Source organism: Neolamprologus brichardi, chromosome 13 (assembly GCF_056152115.1).
Source record: "Neolamprologus brichardi isolate AB-2024 chromosome 13, ASM5615211v1, whole genome shotgun sequence".
Lineage (NCBI taxonomy): Eukaryota > Metazoa > Chordata > Actinopteri > Cichliformes > Cichlidae > Neolamprologus > Neolamprologus brichardi.
Window position 1 is genome coordinate 4054869 of NC_142116.1, and position 24610 is coordinate 4079478.

The window sequence follows — 24610 nt, forward strand, 5'->3', positions numbered from 1 at the left end:
TTTTGTACTCAGAGAGTACACTGCAGGGTTGCTTTATGTATTGTATTCATAAAGCACCAAATCATAACAGCAGTCAGCTCAAAACTCTTTAAATTGTAAGGTAGAGATCATACAATGATAGCCCTTGAACATATAATTAAAACAAACAATAAACAGTAAATAAAAAATCTCTTTCCATGACAGCAACTAAACAATTCTTTGCATTTCAGCAATGTAGGCACACGATGTGTGGAATCATCAGCTGCAGGAGAAGTGAAGCACACATACTGTAGCTGCAGCGCCATGTTTGTCATCTACAAATAGATAAATAGATAAATAAAAACAGATCCATATTCAGGTGTTTGTCCCTTATAATAAGCAGCCATCTAATTAAAGTCTATGCAGATTTGGCAAACTTGGAAATAGTTTCCTCAATAAGATGGTTATTAAAAGATCACTTTGGTCAATTCTTAACTACATATTGATTCAGATTCAGTTCCTCATGCTGGCCAATTCAGAAAGAGTTGCTATGATTTAATTAGAGGTCACACACATGGTCAGCAGTGCCTTTATTTCCAGTGGTTTTCCTGAATATAAACGCATTTACACCTACCGTATGTGTTGATTTCCCTGCAGACCAGAATATGGACAACATATAGTGGATGATTATAATGTATGTGTATATATAAGTGCTTATAGTGCTGTCCAAGTAGTACAGATGTGCAAGTACACATCTGTTTTAGCCTGACACGTTGCTGTCACTTAATGTTGCTCACATATAAAAGCGATGGCTTTCACACTTGCAGTAAGCTGTTAATTAACCGACTCTCAGTTCTATCTAAGGATGTTATTTTTCACTTTCTTCTTTGTGATATGTGAAGTATCAACTCTTTCTCCAAATGCAGATTTATCTGGTGTTCTGATGATTTCAAGTCACTCACCTAACAAATTGTTACCGTTTGGCGATTCTGCGAAACTCCGGCGTACTTTGTCAAATTATATTTTTCATTGTCAAGAAGAAAAAAAACTAAGCTAAGCAATTAAATTAAAGATACATGAAAAGTGACATAAATGAACTGAAATTAATTTCTCTCTTTTATAATTACTTTAAGTCTAGTTTTAAATATAGGCTAGTAGCTACACACACTCATAAAACACTGCCTCCACTGAACATAAACCTGCTCACTGACCCTATACAGAATATTCTACCAACAGAAATAAAGTAATTTTTTTATACCTCGTTCTTTTCTGTTACGCATGTTTCAACTGACAGATGGAGCAAAATCAGGGAGGACTGCAGTGGGATCACTGGGATTGTGAATGTGAGGAAGTGGTATTAAATATTTCATTATTTGGTGAATTGAATAGTGTTTTGTCTTGAAAGCCAAAAAACAGTATCATCTCTCTTTCCCAAATATGGTAAATAGAAAAGTCAAAAACACAAAATACTATTTAAAATCCCTCAAAAATCCCCACCAACCCCCAGGGCCTGGTCAGCATCTAAGCAGTGTAAAAACCTAAGGCAGGCCCAGAGATTCAGGAGACACTGTTCAACATTGTGCAAATCCAAACTGATGCATTTAAAAAATATACATTAACCGACAGATGATGCTGCAGAAGCTTATCGGGGTTCAACCTCAAAGACTCCTCACCTGCAAGACCCTCAGTACCTCACTGACCCCCTACATTCTATACTATTACATTTCTCTGCATGGTCTCCACTTAATTTTAAAAACCTGTAATGCTGTTTTAGTCAACCCTGCCTGGTCAGTGGCCCCAGTTAAGAGTATGCACACCATTTTTACCTTGCAAAGAAAAAAACAAAACAAAACAAACAAATATATATATTATTTTTGTGTGAACTGTTGTGGTTGCATTTGTAAGGAAAAAGTTGTCAAAGGTAAAGGATACATTATTTTAGTATATTCAGCATAACTTCTTGTCTTCCGTGATAGCACATGAACTAATTTATTAAATGCATGCCGGTTAATCTCTCTTTGAGCTGAATGCCATAAATGAGAGTCTCAAAGAAAGCAGCTTATTCTAGATGAGACACGAGTCACAGCTGCAGAAAGACTTCAAAAACACTATTTCCACCGACTGGAGATCAAAAAGGATTCAAAAGCCGTTTAAAATCATATTTACCGAAGTGTTTGTACGTGTGTGGTTTTGTGTGTCGGTCTGCTTGTGTGTTTTGGGTTTGTCTATGCGTTTGTGTGTTGACCAGTCACATGCCAGGAATAGAGCTGCCGGGGGGAAGATGACTGGATACCGCTACGAATGCTGGGTAGTTTGCAATTCTGCCACAGGGATCCACAGGTACATAAACACACACACGCATATTTATAGGCAAAAAAAAATGTTTAAAAAAATGCACAAACACACATAAACACTCGCACTCACAAAGACATACTCGAGACAGCAGGTGAGAGTGAATTTGGCAGCATTTCCACAGAGAAGAGTGAATGGAGCGACTCTGCAGGCTGCATCCCTCCTCTGCTATTCCACTGCTGCTGAAGCTGAACAGCAGCTGGCTCTGTCTGATCCACACACACACACACACACACACACACTACCCTGCTGTCCTATCTGTCCCATTCTGTGGTTGATGCTACTGGGTTGCCAGTTTCTTGCAGAGACAGCACTCATCTCTATAGCTCCTGCACTGAACACAAATTTACAAAGAGCTCCTGCAGTCACACCCCGCTTAGAGACTGTACATCAAAACCTCAAACTTGGGACAGACTGAAACAGAGAAAGGGAAAACAAAAAGGCACCAGTTGGAACATAAGATGCCACCTTTACCAAATAATCATCAGTAATGTTCATATTTAAACATTAAATACAAAAAAACAAACTTAACTCGCTCACAGAGCAGCAATGCCTGACAGTCATCCAACTGATTTCTTTTTTTATGGGCATTTTCCTGTGATATTGGAGGTTGACTTCAAAATACAACAACAACACAGTTTGTGTGTCTATGACTAACAAAGGGATTCATCGCATGAGTCACGCCTGATCCAAAACTCCTCCTACTTAAGCAAGAAATAGACAAATAGCAGCTCAGAGACTGAGGGTGAGGACTGAGGACACCAACCAAAACATCCACTGAACTCCATCCTGAAGAGGTTTTAAAGTGTTTCAACAAACTTTGAATTACTTCCACTGTGCTGCTGTCTTGGGTCACTTGTCTGCAAAAGGCTGCTCGTCAGGGAAACGTAAATATAGGCCATTTAAAACATCTGAACCAATGAGCAGCGCATCTGTAGCGCATAATGTTACAGATATTAATGTCTCTCCAAAAGGAAAACTAAATAACCAGATAAGGTGTTCATCTCGAGATATTTAGCTCTTTTTTGTTATACTTAACTCCCTGTACAGTTGTTGGCAAAAGAAAAAAATAGCTACTGCACAGAGACCACAAACATGTTTTGTTTTTGTTATTTTTTTTATCTATGACTTTAACATGAGAATCTAAGGGGATTCACCCACTTTAGGAGCCAACCTAAGTGGTCATCGAAGGACTTTCATGTTGGTTTCTAGTTCTCAGCCTCTTTGGGTTTTTTCACAAGTAAACCATCAATCGACTGTCTGGAGTCAACTGGAAAATAAGTGCTGCTGTGTTGACAACATGTGTGATGAGAAAAAAAACTAAAACAAAACTAAAACTCCTGACTGAAAAAATTCTCCACAACTAAGTTCCTAGAGTATTTAAAAGTAGAATGGGAGGCAGAGCCTTCAGTTTTCAGGCCCCTCTTCTGTGGAACCAGCTTCCAGTTTGGATTCAGGAGACAGACACTATCTCTACTTTTAAGATTAGGCTTCAAACTTTCCTTTTTGCTAAAGCATATAGTTAGGGCTGGACCAGGTGACCCTGAATCCTCCCTTAGTTATGCTGCAATAGATGTAGGCTGCCGGGGGATTCCCATGATGCATTGAGTTTTTCCTTTCCAGTCACCTTTCTCACTCACTATGTATTAACAGACCTCTCTGCATTGAATCACATATGTTATTAACCTCTGTCTCTCTTCCACAGCATGTCTTTATCCTGTCTTCCTTCTCTCACCCCAACCAATCACAGCAGATGGCCCCGCCCCTCCCTGAGCCTGGTTCTGCCGGAGGTTTCTTCCTGTTAAAAGGGAGTTTTTCCTTCCCACTGTCGCCAAAGTGCTGCTCATAGGGGGTCATATGACTGTTGGGTTTTTCTCTGTATCTATGAAGCGCCTTGAGGCGACTTTTGTTGTGATTTGGCGCTATATAAATAAAATTGAATTGAATTAAGTACTCCTTTCTCTTTCTCTCAGTTAATTCATAGCAGATTGTCTATTCTTGTAAGCTTCTGTAGATTTATTAATCTCGTCATGCTTGAACACTAAAGCACACTGAATAACTTCTTTGTATCACACAAGAAACAAGTACTGACCTGAGCTGAACCTGTAAGAAATGATGAAACCATATAGATAAGTGACAAAACATCCCCAAGCCCCAGCAGCTACCTTTGAAATGTGAAGCGTTTCTGTGTATCACACATTCACCGCGACTCCGAGACAGCCAGAGAGAGCAAGTGAGGTGGTGCAGAGAAAGATGGAGTATCAGAGTGCAATGGAGACAGGGAGCTACTGATGTGAATCATGCAAAATTTATGGAAGCAATAAAACTGTTCAAAGGGAGGTGCCGATGGCAGAGGAGCATTATATGCTGAAGCACTGGGTAGCAAAGGATAACAAGCTCAAGAAGACATAATACATGCTCAAGTCTTGCCTGGAAGACAATTGAGAGGGCAGCACAGACGCTCCGTGGTCTGTTTGCTATTTATGACTTTTCACCGAGGCTGAGTAATACCCAAAAAATATATTTTTATATATATTTGAAAAGAAATACATAATTTGAATGCAAGAAATGAGATGAGTACGAGGAACTTGGTTGAGGGAAAGAGCCACATATGTGCCGCAGCATTCCGATTATTCTAAAAGCCTTATTTATTCTGAACTGGTAAATAATGAGGACATGCAGCTATATTCATACCACACAAAGCAAACAGAGGCCAAGAAATTGCGTTCCCCCAAAAATCAGGAAACAGAATGAATCACATGTTAGCTGGGCGTCTACTCTCACCGTGAAATAAATGAAATTTGGTTCCCTGTGTAGACAATGTTTAACAGCTTTATTACCACAGCTTGGTCGCCGTCAATTCTGTTGACAAATCTTTAGTTTTTCTGTCTTCTTAGTTTGAGTGTTAAAGAATTGCACTTTTAAAGATTTGTGTTATTGTTAAAGCACAACAGATATTTATAAGAAGTACACAAGATATACCAGTAACTGATTAACCAGACTGTCTTCATTGTCTGACTCATCAACTTCATCCCTCTGTAGTTCCAGCTCTGCACTTTGCCCTTATTCTTGAAAATTGGCACCTCCTTCTCCAATCCTCAGGCATCCTCTCACTTTTGAACAATCTGGTTAAAAACTCCACTGCGCTCTCTTCTTGACGACTCCATACCTTCACAGTTATGTCACCTTTACCTTCTACTCTTCATAGCTGCCCCCACTTCCTCCTTACCAACTGATTGCATTTTCTGATTCACTAACTGTCCTTCTTCCATCCTATTTTCTCTTCTTTTCTTCATTAATCAGCTCCTCAAAGCACTCTTTCCTACTTCTCAAGGACTCTCTTCACCAATTATCCTAACCTGTTACACATACCTTCTGTCTTAATTTTTCTATCTAGCCAATTGAAACGGGAATGACAGACCCGACCACATCGTTCCCACTTTACACCCTTTATTTTGGTTGCTTTTGCCTTGAAACACGCTGCGTCCTACACGCAACAACCACCTCCAGGTCCGGGCGCACTCTTTTGAACAAGGGAGGCGTGATGAGCTGATGGCGCTCCACGCCACACCAATTAATACAGGTCCCTTTCTTTTTCCTTAGTGTCCAGCCTCACATACAACTCACTATAAGGCGTTTCCTCTGCTATACACTTAACTTACCAGTACCCCTGTCTACTTTGAATACTTTCTTGTGCTTCCTCATTCCACCACCGTCCAACAAAGTGCCATCTCTCTCCAGATGACACTTCAAATGTGTCTCTCAGTTTCCCTCAATACTTCAGCAGTACATTCCCATCATCTGTAACCCTTCCTTACCACACAGAGCCTGTCTCAACTCCTTCCTGAACTCTGTGCAACATTCTTCCTTTTTCAACTTCCACCATTTAATCTTTGCCACTGCCTTCCTCTTTCTCTGTCACCAGTCCCAGGAGACACACTCCACCACTTCATCCAAATTACTGAGGATTTATGCTTCAGCTGGAAATTTACAACCCCTCTGAACACTATAGAGATTGAAAATGTGATGTCATTCAGGGGTAAAACCGCAAAGAATTCTGGGAACTTGTGGCAAGAGGTACTAGCGCACGCAGGCTTTCAATTGAACTCAGTTACACAGCGATAAAAAGAAACACAAAAAATGGCAAGAAGCTGTTGTATTATTAACTGCAATAGCCGGTCGCATGACAGCCACGGGAAGCCGACGGGTAAAGAGATCGGTTGTTATCGGATTACGTCGTTGAAGAGAAATTGTTCGAGCCATGTTTCCGAAGTAACAAAGAGGCGACGGATGGCCTGGATTACAGCCATTCAAAGACCAAATATAACGTCCCAGAACACTCCAGCTCACAGGTTAGTCTGCTCCAAGCATTTCCACAAAGGTCAGTGTTTTGTAGTAGTTAATACGTCATTTTTCATAACATAATTGGTGATATAGGTTACAAGCAAGTCTGGCGCTGAACAGAAATTGTCGCGCTATGCTCATTTGTTTATTGTGCATAAATAGTGAATTGTCCTGACACAATATTGCGTTTCGCTTCTGTTATTACCAAAACGTATACTTTTATTCACAGGATAAAACAGGTTTTTTGTATCACTAATTGCCCAGTACGATTACAGCATACAGTATTATTGTCACTGCTACATTTCTGTAACGCGTACCAGAAATGATTTCCACTACTAATTAATTACCGTTGAGCTCAAAGGTCCTATTAATAAACGGTTAACAAATGTGTATTTATGAAGACGATTGTGAGACTGGTAAACTTACGTTTGTTCGTACGATGGTCTTTCTTTCTACACGGTGCATTTCAAGGTCCTGTACCCATCCGTCGATAACTGTACCTGGGCTTTTTGCAGTGACCTGAAGTTACTAAACTTCATGAGTGTATGCTCTCACTCCAAGAAGCGTATAATTATAAATATGAGCGTGGTGAAAGTTGGACGTATTTTGTCCACTCTGTGTGCTCATAAAGGTCTAACCCTTTCACTCGTTTGATTTTTTCCTCGTATCTTTTCTTTGACTTTTCATCAAGTCTGTCTTTGTACGGACCGGCATTGTTCTCCTTCGTTTTGTACATTCCTTTTTGGGGGGCAAAGAAAAAGCAAGAATTTATTGGAACCGAAGAATGAACGTTTTGCGGTGCTGCAAATGCTTGCATTTGATGCGGTACTTGGATTGTTTTGCCACGAGTTCCCGGCATGCAACGCGCGAAAGTCACAATCTCTATACCATAACCTGAAGTGCACCTCTCTAGAAAAGTAACTACACTATTATGACTGGCCTGTAAGCACCGTCAACTACTCCAGCTACTTTTTGCAGATCCTTTCACTGGAGTTTTAAAATTTTTTAGTGATAGAATAACAATCATTGTCTCAATATAAGGAATAAATTCCCGGACGGAGATGACTGAAACTAGAATGGACACGAGGGATGTACAAAGAAGTGAAAATTCTAGACAGACACATCACAGAGAGATGGGACCCAGCGGGGATAAAAGAGCGTGGCATCTTATTTATTTCTATTGGATGACACCTAATGTAAAACACAGGCACACAACCCCACAGTAATTAACACATAATGCACCAAAACAAGCATAAATGCTGGAAACATAAGTCGACCACTTACATACAAGACTCTGCAGAAATCTAAACCAGGCCTTAGTCCAGACTACTTCTTCTAGATGACATCCAACCTGTGGGGCATACACACGAATAACACTGAACATCACCGCAGGGCTCGCAAAATCGCTAGCCCGACGTCCTAGCTAGCGATATCTCCGGTCGGGCTCGCAAAATCTATCTCAGCCCCGCCCGTCGGGCGATTTTGCGAGCCCTGCACCCCTTTGACTTCCAGCTCCAGACACACTATTCACCTTCACAACACTATTCGCACACTTTTCCTGTAGAACAGCTTGAATCGACCTTTAATACTCCTGGCGTTGCCACCCGGTCTCCTGCACACTTACTTCCTATGTCTTTTCCATCATATCAGTAAACTATCTCCCTTTACTTGTGACCCTACTTTTAAATTTGCTACTCACCTCCACAGTCCAGCCTGTCGTTACACTCCTTCCCCCCCTCCTCTTACTTTCTCCTCAGCAAAAAGTAGCACAGTTTCCAGCAACGCCTTGTTGCACCAGGGGCAATCACCCCAACCATGTCTTATTTGGCAAAGATGCAAAAAGATTTTACACCAGCTGTCCTTCCTGTCACAACCCTCCTCATTTATCCAGGCACAAGCACTTGAAGTAATAATGTTGTTGGACCCTGTGAAATAATGCTCAAAGTCTGCACTTCAATGACATTTCATTATTTAACATCCAGTGTGGCGGATGGGAAATCCTCCAAAGAAAATACAGGGAAAACTACAAAAATGTTGTCATTATACAAATGTGTGGACCTGACTGTAATGCGTCAGCCTGTCTCCTAATGGAAGCTGCTGGAGGCTGCCACCACCAAAAGACATCAGCAGGTACAGACCAGGAAAAAAAAAGAGGCCGCAGTGGTAACAGGACACCTTCATGGCAGCAACAAAGCCAACCACAAATTAACATCTTTGTTGGTGACTGGACAAAGACCCCCAATTCATAATTTTAGAACAAAGAGAGCGTCAGGTAATATTTAACAATCCTTTTGTACGTTCGCCTACACACAGCCTTTGTAACACCTACACAAAGATGTGTAAATGCACCGTAACTCAGTCCTTATCGTCAAGCGCTGTTTGGTGGCTAAATGGCCCACATGAGGCCACTGAACAGGCTGGAGGTCAGGCATTGTGTAGATCGTGGTACAAGAACTCCGGTTGTAATACTCCCAGGTGTGGATGTTTTCCTCTAACACTCCAGGGCAAACCCAACTATGACAAATTTATTATAAAATGTTTTAAGAATCACCAGTCTGACTCTCTGATGTAAAAAAAAAATCAACAGAACAAAAACTGCCAGAATGTGTATAAAACATGCATGCTTCCTGTCACACTCTAAAATGTATGTTCTCCTCTGAGGGCCTGAAAGTCTGACCAAACATCTAACATTTTGTCAGCTGCGGCTCTAAAGCTTGGTGTGGTTGTGGGTGCGTTTGTATGTGTGCAGGACAAGGTGAATGGAATAGTGAGAGAAAAGGGACACTAATGCCCGGCATACACATGCATAGACACAGACACAGACGCACACTTCATCCAGATTTGACAAGGTTAGTTAATCATCTGTCACGGGGACAGGGGAACGGACAGACTCCCCTCTCCTCTGTCCGTCCTCCATCTCTTCTTCTCTATTTATCCCTCCATCTCCTCCTCTACTCCTTCATCGCCTCTCTGTCCAAGGGCAACTGTCCTTTTCCACCGATATTAACCTTGTAAATCTCACCACATGCTTTTTATCTTTCCCCCTGTCAGCCTGTCTTTGCTTCTGTCTCTCTCACTCTTTTCCCCCCACTGTCTTGCTGTCCCATACTCTTTACAATGCTATGAGCACAGGCCTTTCCCCTTCCTGCTAGGGACAAAGCTGTGTCTCTATCATTCAGCGCTGTGATCGGCCACACATCATTGCCTCCCAGCCATTTAGCCCAAGGTAAATCTAGTGGTCCCTTTTATAAAGAAAGATGGAGAAAATGGATATTGATAGAAATGATGGACAGGTGACACAAAAAGATGGCGATGATAAAGAGTTGCTGTAGGGTCTAAGAGAGCAAACAGCTGAAGTGTAAAAGAGAAAAAAATAAGGTGATGTGAAAAGAGGTAGTGCAGTCACTGTAGTCAAAGAAGAAAAAAGACATTATAGATGATATTAGTTTGTTAAGAAATCCAGTTTAACCAGCACATATATGCCAAAGAAGAAAATAAAATGTAAAACATAAACACAACAGGCCTCGAGGGCCGGTGTCCTGCAGATTTTAGATGTCACCCTGGGTCAACACACCTGATTCAAATGCTTAGTTCGTTACCAGGCCTCTGGAGAACTTCAAGACATGTTGAGGAGGTAATTTAGCCATTTAAATCAGCTGTGTTGGATCAAGGACACATCTAAAACCTGCAGGACACCGGCCCTCGAGGTCTGGAGTTCGAGACCCCTGGCTTAGAGGAAGGTAAGCCCCATGTCGCTCTTTTGGGCTGTGCCAGTAGGAACACACCAGGCCTGGCCCAGGTGGTGACCAGGTAACCCTCTCTGAGGCAAGGTGATTTGTTCTTGTGTTTTTAAAGTTATATGCATGTCTGGACTCTCAACAGTGACCAGTTTGACCATAGAAACCCTCACAGAACAAAATTACTCCTAACAGCACAGCGATCACTCAAATCCTGATAATGTGACAAAGAGGAAAAAAGTAGATAGTTAACAGTTTAGGAATAAGATTAGACAATTACATTAAATAGGGAAAGGACATGAGGAATAAAGTGAGGAGAGAAGAAGAATGGAAAAAAAAAGAAAGTTGAATATGACATAAAACATATGGAGGAAATATTAAAGAGGTGTCAAGAAGAGAAAATGTGTGGAGCATGGAGAGAAACACAGCTGGGAAAATGTGACCAGGGGATGTTAAGGAGACCACGAGGAAAAAAAACAGGATACAGAGGAAAATAAAGCCAAAAAAAGGAGAGAAACTGTATTAAAGGCTGTACTGTATGGGGGCGTAGAGAGGCGTGCATCTATCAGCGCCGTGCTCCTTGCAAAAAGCCACCAGGGACAGAGACACCAGTCAACTCAGGAAATAAGAAAATGATTAAGAGCGATTTAATGTCATGCCGCCGCCAAGCCAAAACGCACATCTGTCACTGCGAGACTGATGCTCCTGCACCTCCTTCTCACTTCTCCCTCCCTCACTCACACTCTAGCAGTCACTCACTCATTCAATACACTCTCCTGTCGCTGACGGGGTTTTTTGTTTTCCTATCAAGACCCATACCTTCCCAAACCAGACTCCAGAAGCCTTCAAATCACGCTAACACACGCTTCCCACACGCACACGCTCTCCTGTTTCGACTGCTGGATTATGCACTACGATTATTTCCATATGAAGCATTAAAACAAAAGTGAGGAGGAACTGCTGAGAGGCTGCTTCTAATCAAAACATACAGATCTGTGTGTTCATCTTCATTAATTCTGGAGGTTTGAAAGAAAGAAAAAATAATAAAGGAAACGCACACACTGCAATCCTCTTCGCACTACATACATTTCAGGTTTCATCCGGTGTCCTGCTGGTGACCACAAGCTCTAAAGGAACCAAAGCTGGGAATCATGCCTTCTAAACACTGCCCCCACCAGGTTGTTTGTGGCCATTACAATGCTGTAAACTGCTGGTTACAAGTAATATTTTCACACGTCTGAAAGCTGTTAAAATAGGGAACGTCTGCCAAAATGTTTCTGCTGCGTTTAAATGAACTTATTTCACAGACACACACAGAACAGGATGTTTCTGCAGAGCACTCACGAGGTTTGCTGATGCTCATCAAAAACAAAGTTATTAACCTCCGTCACCTTTGCACTTACCATTACACTTCCCTCCATTGGTGGGGTCGCCATAGTAACCAGGCATGCAGCTCTGGCAGTGCGTCCCTGCCGTCAGGTTTCCACAGTGTTCGCATACGCTGCCGTTCACACACCTGCTGTGACCGTTACATTGGCATGCTGGAAGAGAACATTCATAGGAACATGAGAAAGCCTGTGCAGTAGTACACATCATCTTCACTTCACCATAAGTGGTTTTAATGCAATAAATACCTGCAAAGGTTATCATTTTATTTGCGCTGAACGTCGCATTGAAAGGTGTTTCTAATATTTTGTCTGCTTCCATCATACACATTGCTCACTATCAGAATCACTTGGCGATCGCATACTTATAGATGAAGTGGGTAACTATTGCAAACGCACATTTCCTACTTCAGTTCTAGCTGCAGATAAAACACTGCAGCCAGAAGAGGCTTCACTATTCAAATTAAGTGGGATACTCAATTACAGGGTATGAAAGGTGAGTTCACAAAGCTTAACCTCAGTGTCATCTGGTCCAGTCTGGTCTCGTGGTTCACTCACCGGGGCACTGGATAAAAGCCCAGTTGTAGCCTCTGTCTGATGAACAGAGACCCTGATCCACCACCATGTCCCTGTCTCGCAGTCTATCCCGGTCTCTGGGCCCTGCCTTTGCGGTCACAGGCTTCAGAGGGCCTCTGTAGGAGCCCTCCATGCAAACGCCCCTACCGGTGTTACTGGGATCACCGCACCAACCACACTCCACCCTCTCCAGACACTCGGCGCACGTCCTCAGACCTGAACAGTTTTGGGCTGACAGATAAGGGATGTAAAAAAGAAAGAAATCAAATATAAACTTGCATACAAGCATGCAAACTTTACAGTCACGGAAAATAATTTTGCTTGTGTAGTCAGGATGACGATGCAATTCAGTCCAATTCAGTTTTATTTCTATAGCACCAAATCATAACAACAGTTACCTTAAGGTACTTACTGCCCAAGGAAAATAAGTAATGTTACTCCATGATATTTCAATCTCTCTGGCAAGGTTTTAAAAGGTCACAACATCAGTGTGATTTGTATCTGGATATGTTCATTTGAATATGGACATTCAACTAATGGGTCACTCAATTTACATTTGATAGCAAAATACTGACAAATTTTACCGATTATACTTTAAAGCAGGGGTGGGCAATCTCAGTCCACGAGGGCCGGTGTCCCTGCAGGTTTTAGATGTGTCCTCGAACCAACACAGCTGATTTAAATGGCTAAATTAGCTCCTCAACGGTCGTGTCCAAATTCATGGGCTGCATCCTCCTGAGGCCGCATTTGTAGACCGATTACGTCACAGCGACGCGCCGAAGGCTGTCCAAATTCGTAGACTCCTCCGAATGCAGCCGACAAATGCGTCCTCCTTTTCCCCGAATTTGAAGGATGGGTCGGGTGTGTCCTTCTTGGCCCACCATATCCCAGAATTCATAGCGCGGCCCAGCCAAGCTCCAGTTTCCGGCAATGGCGGCCGCTACTAAGTTTTAAAATTACTCTTATTAATCTTTCTGGGGCCACAAAATAAACTTGAAACATATTTTCAGGCGAGAATGTGGGTTAGCTCGTTGATAATTAAAAATGAACACAAAAAACGGAGAAAGATTTCGGGTCCATTTTCGATTTTCATGATGTGGTGCTGACAACCGGAAATACTCTGAATTAAGGGCGGGAGTAGATCGAGAAGGCTAGACCGTCCAATTCCATAGCCGTTTACTTCCGGCCTACGCGACCTCCTGAGGACCCGGCCCACGTAGACCGCGAAGGCCGGGTCCTCAGGAGGATGCAGCCCATGAATTTGGACACGACCAATATGTCTTGAAGTTCTCCAGAGGCCTGGTAACGAACTAATCATGTGATTCAGGTGTGTTGACCCAAGGTGAGATCTAAAACCTGCAGGACACCGGCCCTCGAGGACTGAGATTGCCCACCCCTGCTTTAGAGGCACAAAAACCAGTTGTCTTCCCAACATGATATTAGTTAGTGCAGCATTTCAAACTCAAAACGTTTTAAATATGTAGAACTACTACCATATACTTCAACACCAGTCTTATCTGTGTGTGAAAGAGATGTTCAACACGCATTTGGTTTGAAACCTTAAAAGCTGATTTTATCCATATTCTGTCTTTTACACTTACAATTCTTCCCAACAGCTTGAATAAAAGCATAAACACCATAAAAGCCTCCTGGGATGTAATCTACAACCTCTAATATTGTTTGCATCTTTTGCTTTCACCTTTTCTTTGACCCTCAACATTTAGAAATAAATGGGCTTTTCTTTGCCACGCCACTCCACATGTTCAGACGAGCATTTGTATTCATAAAGTGGAGGTGACATTCAAAAAACACTTTACTAGTGCGAATTAAAAATGGCATTATGTTTTTAAGGTATGGCATTTAATAGTTGTGGAAGAAAACTGAAAATCTCCATACCGAAGCCTTTTTAGTTCAGCAAACGCTGCAGAGAGCAGGCAATCGGTGACGAACATTCGATTTTTTTCCTTCTAGAGTCTCTGGCCTTCCAAAGTTAACTCTACAGCTTGTTTTTGAATCTCATTCTTGTTTTGCTCTTGTTCTCCAGTTCAGCTCATCTTCTTGTCATGATGAATTTTAGTCTACAAAGCCAGGGTGGAAGTACACACTCACAAAGAGACTTTGTGGGTATCTTGCCGTGTACACAAGAAACCAAAAGGTTGAGAGGAGGTATGCGAGGTGTTGTTTCTTATAGCCCAGTGAGATGATTCGAATGCGTAACATTTGCATTTTCACCAGAACTTCTTTCTCTTTTGAACATGAGGCATTTTCATAAGCCACAGATGTTCTAGCCGAACCAGTATCTGTTTCCTTCTCTATGCGTTCCTGCTTGAAATACACTCCTTGTCCTCTGTGTGTTTGCAAGCTACGCCGTTGCATTATTCAGCTTCAGCAATGCTGATTCATTTGTTCTCTCTCCCACTTTGTAATTACCAACTTCTGCTCCCCCCTTTTTCAGATTTGCTCTTTATCTCCTCTCTGCCACTATCCTTCTTTCTCCGTTTCTATTCACTAAGGCATCTCCCCATCTCGTGCTCATTCACTGCAGCTCTTTCCACCATTATACCCTCTTTTACATATTCTGTCATTTTGATTTAATTTGATTTTTTCCATTTATTCGTCTAAAACCCTTTTAGGCACAAATGAAATCACAAGCGACGGAACCGCTCTACTTTTCCTTCATCCTCTCTTTTTGTCCGCTCTCCCACTGCGCTCTTTTCCCTTTTTACTTTCACCTCCCCTTAGTTCATCTCTTTTTGCCCTTCTCTTCTTACAGCTCACTTGATCTTCCACTAAAGTCAGTAGTTCAAAGAAAGGCGGTTCAACAGAATATCCCTAATCCACCGCATGGTAGGGTTTCCGCTGACAGAAAAGCACACATTTACATACCCAAGAGCAGACTCTAATATCCAATAAATATACCAGGCCTGTTTACCATTTAAAAATATCAGTCCATTGCATTTATGTTGGCAGATTTTGGTACCGACTCCAATTCTCTTCTGCCAGATCTTTTTATTTATTCATTTTTCATGAAAAGAGAATTCTTTGATTTAATAGATCCAATCTGTTCTCATTCTGTGACAGCTGTTGTTTGTCCCTCCAGGTCAGGTCAGACTTTCAGTGCAGGGCCACAATTTTTGCTTCAGTCTCAGTAATGCTCAATACATAGTCCCCGGACAATGACACTTTTTTTTTTAATATACTTGAGTGCAAACCAGTCTGACATTACTCTTTGCTCCATCCATGCATCTTCTTCCGCTTATCCGGGCCCGGGTCGTGGGGGCACTTCTCCCCGGCCACTTCCTCCAGCTTGTCCAGGGTAACACTGAGCCATTCCCAGGCCATCCGAGAGATGTCATCTCTCCAGTGTGTCCTCGGCCTACTCCTGGTTCTTCTCCCAGTAGGCACGTCCGAATAAGATTCCAGATCCAAGCAGACTCCCTAGGATATCTCCCAAGATGGTTTGGGCATCTGACTAGGATGCCTATTACTCAGATGTCCAAACAACTGGCTCCTTTTGATGTGGAGGAGCGGCTCTACTCTGAGCCCCTCTCAAATAACCGAATTACTTGGTTTAACTCTAAGGGCAATGCCAGCCACCCTTTGGAGAAACCTCATTCCCCCCCTTTGTATCAGTGATCTCATTCTTTATATCTCCAAAAGTTGATTCTGTTCATCTGGACGTAGCGTATTCTGGGAGAAACGTTTCTGAAGAAGTCACTTGGATGAGTGACGAAGACTCGAAGACTGAAGAAGTCACTTGGATGAGTGACGAAGACTCGAAGACTGAAGAAGTCACTTGGATGAGTGACGAAACGTTTCTCCCAGAATACGCTACGTCCAGATGAACAGAATCAACTTTTGGAGATTTATTTTCCTGGATGATTGAGCATGCATCAGGACCCTCATTCTTTATACCTTTATATAGTAATGATATGTCATTACTATATATCATCACTACATATCGGTCTTTACCAAGTAATGAATGCTACACAATCTACACTCAAAAAAATCAGTTGTTGGATGAACACAATTTAATCATGGCACCCTTTTTGCACGCAATTTAACCAGGTACAATAAACCATTTTCAATCATGTCAAACCAACACATTTGGCATTTGGTAGTTTAATGTAATCAGATTACAGTATTGAGACACATGAACAAAACCTTTCCTTAAAAATGTCAAAAATGTTAAGATTTTCTTTTCTACAGCTTATTTGGCTCTCGATTTCCTGAACCACACTAAGGAGGAAGCAACACTATTGATTTGTCAGTGTAAGTCACAGCTGAGCTTGTGCCTATCTCCTCTTCAATTTATATCCAATCTAAACCAGTTCTGGACCATAAGACAGACAAAATGTTTACTCAACAACCAATTAAACTTCCCCCAGCTTCTTTTTTTCTCCAAAAAGTGAATTGTATAGTTTTGTGTCTGCAGATACTTGTTTCAATGATTTGCATGGTTTGAAAGTTACAGGATTCAGACTTCAACTTTGTAAAACTTGAGATGTAATTTTAGTGCAAGGCAATTTCTTCACGACTAAAGGCTGTTTTCAGCAAAATATTAATCTAACATTTGACTGAAATTTTGAACTGCTATTCATTTGCAAAATGTGTCAAAATTAGTGAGAGAAAATGCACCAAATATTTCAGGCATCAGTCTGAACGCCACAAATGTGATAAAACGGGCTCGATGGGCACTAAATGGCACAAGTAAGAGCAATTAATTCAAAAGTGAGAGAATGTAGAAGAAAACAAATATTAGCATGGACAGAAGATACTGAGATCCTTAGATGTTCACTAACATAACAGTAGTTTGCATGGATAATTTAATTTACCTGCTATGTTCTCGTTGCCTGAGCCTTTTCTATTTTTAATAGCATTTCCAATTATCTGGCTTCATCTGTGTTCCACATGGAAAGAATTTAAAGAGGTTATTGCCTCCTGAAGTCTTGGGATTCAGAGCAGATGAAGATGAGAGAGAGGAAAAATAGAGTGCCTACGGGGTTTACAAGGCCTTCGTTTTACTTAACAGCACCAAAGATGTAGCTGTACCATGTGCCATTGCATGACATTAGCTCCAGGTTATTTCTAGAGAAAATATTCTCTTGGATGGTGCCTTCATGAGAGTGGGAAAAATAAAAAATAAATAAAACAACAACAGCAACATGAGATCTAATCATGATTCACTGATGAAACTGTTGACCACTGGCTATTTTTTTCCTTATTGAATATTGTTAAGATTAAAATAAGAAACTAATAACTTACATACTTCAAATGGCTTAAAATATTTTCTCTAATATCTTGCAAAAGAGCTTTGTTTTCTCTCACTTAACCGATGGTAACGAGTAAACAATGATGGACAATGGTGATTTAATTTTAATGTATTGCACTTCATAGTTATTAAAATATGAATTATGGCTGCTAAATGCAATACAAAGATGCTGTTACATTCATGATTGAAAAAATCATTTTAAAAAGATTATTGTGCTTTTCTGTATTTTTTCTCACTTACAGTACATATTGTATAGGAATTCTTTCACTTATTAATCACATTATGGTATGATGCGTTGGTGCCACTGGATTTTAACATGTCTGACACTCATATGTTAAGAGGGGGTGCAGTAAGGATGTTGGGGGAAACAGGAACTCCACAGGAAGAGTCTTTTGTCTCTTCGAGGACTCTGGGAGGTAGCAAGGGAGTGTGAATCTTAAGGTGTGAAAAGGCTGTGTACTGCCTTTTGTTCCTGGAGAAGGTATTTAACTGAGACCCATGCTAGGCTCAGTGAGACTCTGCTGACCCTGCCCCGTGGTCATGTAGGTTCTCCATCAAGCTTGGTTGTATGTTCTTTGTGTGTTTGGATTAAAGAATGTTAGCTACCGCTCATCTGCAGGCTTTATTTAAATGGAAAACTTCCACAACAATAGACACAATGGTGGATTTTCATAATAAAATGGACTTTCACATAACAAGGTCAGCATATTATGTAAAAGTAATCACTGATCCACAAGCTCAGGGTCAAATGCTCAGTTCACATTTTTCCTCTATTCTTGGATCTGTACAACCTGCTACAGAGGTGTAGGGATGGGAAATGATATTAGAGATTCTGATTCCATTATCAATATCACTTATCAATTTCTTATCAATTTTCTTATTAATTCTTATTAGGTTTTCATTAGCTCTGCTTTGAGATTCAACACCATCACCAAGCAGCATATTAAAGACATTACCTTCCTGTAGATTAATTGCATGCTGTGTCAATGTGTGGTCAAATGTTTGTGTATCTTGGAAGTATTTCCCTTCTTTGTTGTGATCAGGTTTTTTTTCAAAAACAAAATAATGCTTTACACATATTACAAATAATACCTTTCCTAAATTTAAAAGTAATTACTCCCAGGAAAAAAGCATTTTTTATAACACTTCTAACTTTATTTTTGCATTTCTCCATAAAACGATGTGAGACTGAAGAAATCACTGAGTGATGGAACGTTTCCCCCACTGAAAACGTTACGTCCAGATGAACAGAACTAACTTTTTGGGATTTCCAGACCTGGATGAGTTCAGGGTCTGACTGTTGGACTGGGGTCGGGATTCACTCAGTTTAACTCGGAGCTTTTGGCTAATTTATTGTTAGCATAAACTAGCAAAGAGCCAAAATTGTGTTAGCAGCATAATATTGTTGTTTCTGTCCTGGAGTTTGCACTTGAAAAGTAATGAAAAGTAATGCCCATATCCACACTGCAGACTGTACCACTACTTTCCTTCTCCAGCACAACAAATGAAAGCAGCAGGTTGTAGCCTATGAGTTCCCGACAGGTTTCTGGCTTTGGTCTTCAACCCGTCGATAACCAGCTTCACATACTACGTTCAGAACACTTTGAATTTTGAGGGGAAGGTCAGGAACGTCATTATGGAATCAGATTAAACAACGCTCTGTCATAAGAATGTTATATCATAAGAGACTTCAATTGTTTTCCAGTTACCGAAGCTATGGAGGTAGTTGTAATATTTTACAAGATGAACCCAAGCTTTATTATCAACCAAACATGTCTGCTCTTTAAACAGTATCTTAACACACATATTTTAGCTATAAGAGCCAATACTGCAGGCAGAAACATGGGTGTCCTACAGGTTCCCCAGTTTCGCCTATTACGGCCAACTTGTATATGGAGGAAGTGGAAAAGAGGGCTCTGTTATTCTATCCCAGAACATCCCAGAGCCATTGGTTCAGGTATATGGATGAGACCTGGCCGAAAATCTAATCTCAGGACCTACCACAACTCACAGATGCCATTAACTTGCTGGACAAATATATCAAATTCAACAGGGAGGATATGAAAAATGACAGGCTAGCATTCTGTGAAACTGCCATCAGTAATGGGGGACGTGAAAGTCAATGTGTACCGTAAACTAGCACATACGGGTCAATATTTAAGGTTTGACTCTCATCATCTACTGGAGCACAAACTGGGTGTCATCACTGTCCTCAAAGAACCAGTGACAGGCGAAGCAGAGCTACATCACATCAAAAAGAGCCTGAGTAAAAGTGGTTATCCCAGGGTTACATTTGTCAAAGCTGGGAAGATGCCTAAAGAATTCTCCTGGTGATCCAAGAGAGAAGGACAACTGCTTCCTAAAGGAAAATCAATGGTGATCTCTTATGTGTCAGGAGTGTAAGAATAGCTGAGGTGCATTTTTTTTTCGAAAACACAATATCTCTCTGATTTTCAAACCCCAAGATATGCTACACAAAAAACAATCAAACCAAGGATCGAGTCCCTCGGCACAAACACAGAGTTACCGTATCAAACCAGGATTTTGTAGGCTTTTTACGTTTACAGGCTAGGGGCCTACCTTCAATGAAGAGCATGTGCACATCCTGGACTGGGAGGAATGCCGATGTCAAGGTAACAACTATCAGTGAACAAGAGTATATGCTAAAGTGCTGGAATTGGGGCAATTTTTCAACTCTCTGTGAATGACACCGATGGTTGTTGATCATTGGCCATGATAATGATTAACAAACAGGAAACTGAGCTTGTGGTTCATTGTTATGTAATGGTGCTAGTCAGTCGTTATGTAGCTACATTTATAAGGTTGGGGAAAACTGCAGTCAGGTGAGACTAAAGTCATCATAATTTCTCCAACTGATAACACAGCGACCAGAAGAAGAGAATCGACTTTCTGGGTCAAAGAGAGGCGTGGCACAGAAGCCCCTCATACATGCTGTTCAACTTTGCTTCAGAGCAAATCCAAAATAGTTCATTTCCAGGTGGCAGATGAAGGGTGATGCTGGACCAAGGACCAATATAAGATAAATAATTCTTATTCTGAAATATGAATCATGCACAACTGATGTTATACTGTACAATAACAAAAATATGGATCTGGGGATGAGACAATTATCCCTTTTGCATAGGCAGGTAAAATGATGTATATTATATTAATTACTCCTGTAAAATATCTAAAGTAACCAGATTAACAAAATTTGTATTTTGCACTGGTCAAAGTTGGGGAAGACAGGATCTACTGGATTTCCATCTAGAAGAAGAGACATAAATGCAGTAACTGGGTCATATCCAAGAGGACATGTGTTTGCATCTCGCACAACATCAGTCGCTAAAAACTTTTTCAAGTTCCTATCATCACTTGGAGACTGAGGGCCTTTAAAGTTGTGTCAACAACAAACATTAAGCACTGCATTTCCTCAACGATGGCAGCTTTAAATGGCTAGAAATGAAATAACACCCACCACATACTTCATGCAATGTGTAGAAAAAACAGGTACATTTCTGCTCTGTGTTCTTTCTCATCAGCTTCCTTACTGAAATCAGGATTAGTCATCATCATTGACAGAAATCACCCTGAGGATACCTAAACACAACAGATGACATCTATGGTGTTCCAAAGAAAGGACTGTTTGTTCTGAAGGGGGAATTTTCACCTTATCAAAAATCTTCAGTGCCACATTCTGTTCATCACATTGGGTCTGATATCTGGTGTCCCTGGATAGCGCAGATCGTCTGGCTCCATCTCATGTAATCTATTTGCTCCTACGGTGCTTGACAGTTAGCATCACTGAAGCCAGTAGAATACAGATCTGTAAGCCTCCATGCATAATACATCAAGTCTAGAACCCATAGGCTGTCTTCCCCCTTCACTTTTCTCCAAGCACATGAAACCCCCAAACGCCACACAGAAACCATGTGGGATAAACATGAAACACACACACAGACTTCACATAATGATTTCCTCACAGAAAATAAGGCTATTTTTCCAATATCAGCTCAAATAATATAACTAACATCTGGTTTATGTCTGTATGTGGACAAGAAGGTAGTAAGTGAGCAAAAAAATCAAATCAAATCATGTACACTATAATGTAACCAGTTGTGCTCAAATTGCTGCAGTTCTGCAGCAGAGGACTTTTTTGAGCCTTTGGACTGTAGCGATTTGTTACATTCAACTGAAATACACCTTGCTCCACATAAAGGTATGGTAGTAAATATCCATCCATCCACTCTCTTCTGCTTACCAGAAGTCGGGTATTCCAGATCCCCTTTCTCCCAGTCACACTTTTCAGTTCCTCCTGGGAATCCCAAGGCACTCTCAGGCCAGAGGAGACACATTATCTCAGTAACAGATTCCTAGTGTACTACAGGCTTTCCACCCAGTTAGGTGTGCCTGTAAAACCTCCAAAGGAAGGAACCTTAGCCAGAACTTCCTCAACTGGCTCCTTTTGAAATTTCTCATTGCTTATTTTATAATCATGAGAAAATTAGCCCTAATAAAACTATGGCTATAAAGTGGGGACCCCCACCTTTGCAAATGTTGGCTTTTCGTTGCTTAGCAGACCACAGGAAGCCACTTTTATACACAAGAAAACAAAAACTAAGTTGTTGTTTCTATTATAAATGATAATCTTAAAGAACAAGACAAACAAAATAATTAAATGGGACCTTTTGGAAGTGCTGCTGAAGAATTTAAAATAGAAAGGCACATTTTCCAATAGGTAATGACCATAACTTGCTGAAGAGACTGGAGGAATACCGTAGGGTATTTACCTTACAGTACAAAGCACCTTGAAGACACTGTTGTGGTGTTTTGGAGCTATATAAATAAACTTGAATTGAACTGAAAGCCTGTATTTTTTTTTTCTAACCCTTACGAGACCCTTCAGCAGGGTCCAAATCTGCAACAATTTTTCAACCAAACCAAGAACAGGACAGCACTTTTGTTGCTATCTGTAGCCACTGCCAACTAGCTGAAATGAAGGATAATGGAACAAGCAGATGAACTGTGGAAACTCTCCACAGTGAAAGAAAAGATCTCTTTGTCAGAGGTGGCAAAGAAAAGCTAAATTTGACAGCAATAGAAACTGAAAGGCAAACACAAGTGCATGTATGTTTAGGGAGAGGGAGCCCTGGGTCTCTGGGAAAGAAGAAGGTGAAAGTGTTGGAGGGGCTCATCATTGTTGCTTTTCTTAAACTATTCCACTGTAAATATATAGTTGTCTAAAAGACTGTTTTCCCAATCAGCTAACAAGTGTAATTGATTTATCGTGAAGGAAGGTCACTTATTTGTAAGGAAACGGAGTCTTAATGGTGACTTATTGCTACTTCAACAAAAGAACCTGTATATTTCCTACACCACTGCTGATTTCACACCACATGTTAACAGCATGTATTTTGCCTTATTTGCCATAATAAACTATAATGTCATATAACCCCAAGCATAGACATCAACAGCATATCCATTAATTATCTTAAGTGTAATAAAATTGTCACCAAAGTTAACACCAACTGAAGACAAGCTAACAAAGTATTTTTTGCTGCCAATTCACATAAGAGTCCAAGGACTATTACCAAACATTGTCGGTGCTGCTATTAGACTTCACATGATTTCATCACCATTTTCTTAAGTAACGTCCTCCATCTCCTCTGTATTGTTGACTAGCCTGAAACCCCCTCCAAAGAGCTTAACAGTGAATCCCAACATACCAAGTTCAACCCCCCCATGACACCATGTTGATGTTGCTTTTGTTGCCCATATGGTGTTCTGCTGCCTTATCCAGATCCAGTGGCCTGCAGTGTCTGCTGCTGACAGATCTTTGATTGTTGATGATGTAAGTGATGTTTGATGGTGAGCCCTGTACTGCACCCCAGCGTGTTTCAACCTAACTGTAGATGTTGCAACACAGGCGCCGCAGTCAATCTCTGTGGGTTCTCCACTTTCACAGTTGACAGTTGAACGTCAGCTGCCACATTCAAGTATGAGTCAAGTTTGCTCTTGGAGAACTTCTCAACAGAGCCTTCCCATGGCATTGTTAGGTCTACGATATACACCATTTCATAACACAAAGTCATTGCTGTAGACTGGAAATTAAAACTAGTTTACCCACAAAAGAGCTTCCAAAACTTCCAACTTTGACATCTGGAAATTAATTATTTCAGTATGTTTGGCTGAAGAGTGTGTAGACAGCCTCTGGCTTACACGAAATATGGGAATGATACAGAAAGCCTGCAGCCAAATCAGTCTGAGACAGAAATAACCCAGTTCAAATTGGATCATCAGACAAGCAATAGAATGTTTTTATTTTTTTGGGGAGGGGGAAGAGGGGGAAGTTTCCAACGCCACGGTCATGAACCCTTCAGCTGTTTACGGCAGGTCATTGTGCCTTAAAGACCACAGTTGTGTATGTACCAATCTACCAATGTACTATTTTAGCTCATTCACAGCAAATGTGTGCATATGTGAGTGCTATGAATTCTGATCAATCATAATTATCATATATAAAGCATTTCTTAACAAATAACTGTTTTCGACCTACAATATAGGTCACAAAGAGCATTTGTTAAATAATTATTTTTCCACAACTTCTATGCACTATAGAAGTAGAAGCAGCAGCGAGCGTCTACCAGAGTACAGAACTGTGCTCTACCAGCCTAGAAAAATGATAAAAATAAATGCTGCTATTTTCTACATGTTTCAACATTTTAATCTTATTATTTTATATTGAAGCTCAAGCCACCAAGGGTGAACTTGGTTTTTAAAACAGGACTATAAGACCAAACACAGTGAAATTCTAATTCTAACTTCTTAAGGACAAAACTACTGTAATGAAAAACTGAATACATACATATCCACGCCAAAAACTGGGGCAGAGCTTTAGCTGAAAACAAGTCAACAAGGAAGTGAAAGGAAGGGGGGGAACAATCACACTGCAGAACCCAAATTTGGCCTTTTTATTACAACAAAAA

General features: G+C 40.9%; 1 protein-coding gene across 3 annotated transcripts in view; it reads right to left on the reverse strand.

Moving 5' to 3' along the window:
* atrnl1a (attractin like 1a) overlaps positions 1-24610 on the reverse strand; it is a 359651-nt gene that overhangs the window by 228945 nt on the left and 106096 nt on the right. For all 3 annotated transcript variants that reach the window (XM_087849988.1, XM_087849987.1, XM_087849989.1), the window contains 2 exons: positions 12335-12583; positions 11795-11932 (listed from right to left, as the gene is read on the reverse strand). In XM_087849988.1, coding sequence (XP_087706114.1) covers positions 11795-11932; positions 12335-12583 — 387 coding nt within the window. The remainder of the gene's footprint in view (positions 1-11794; positions 11933-12334; positions 12584-24610) is intronic.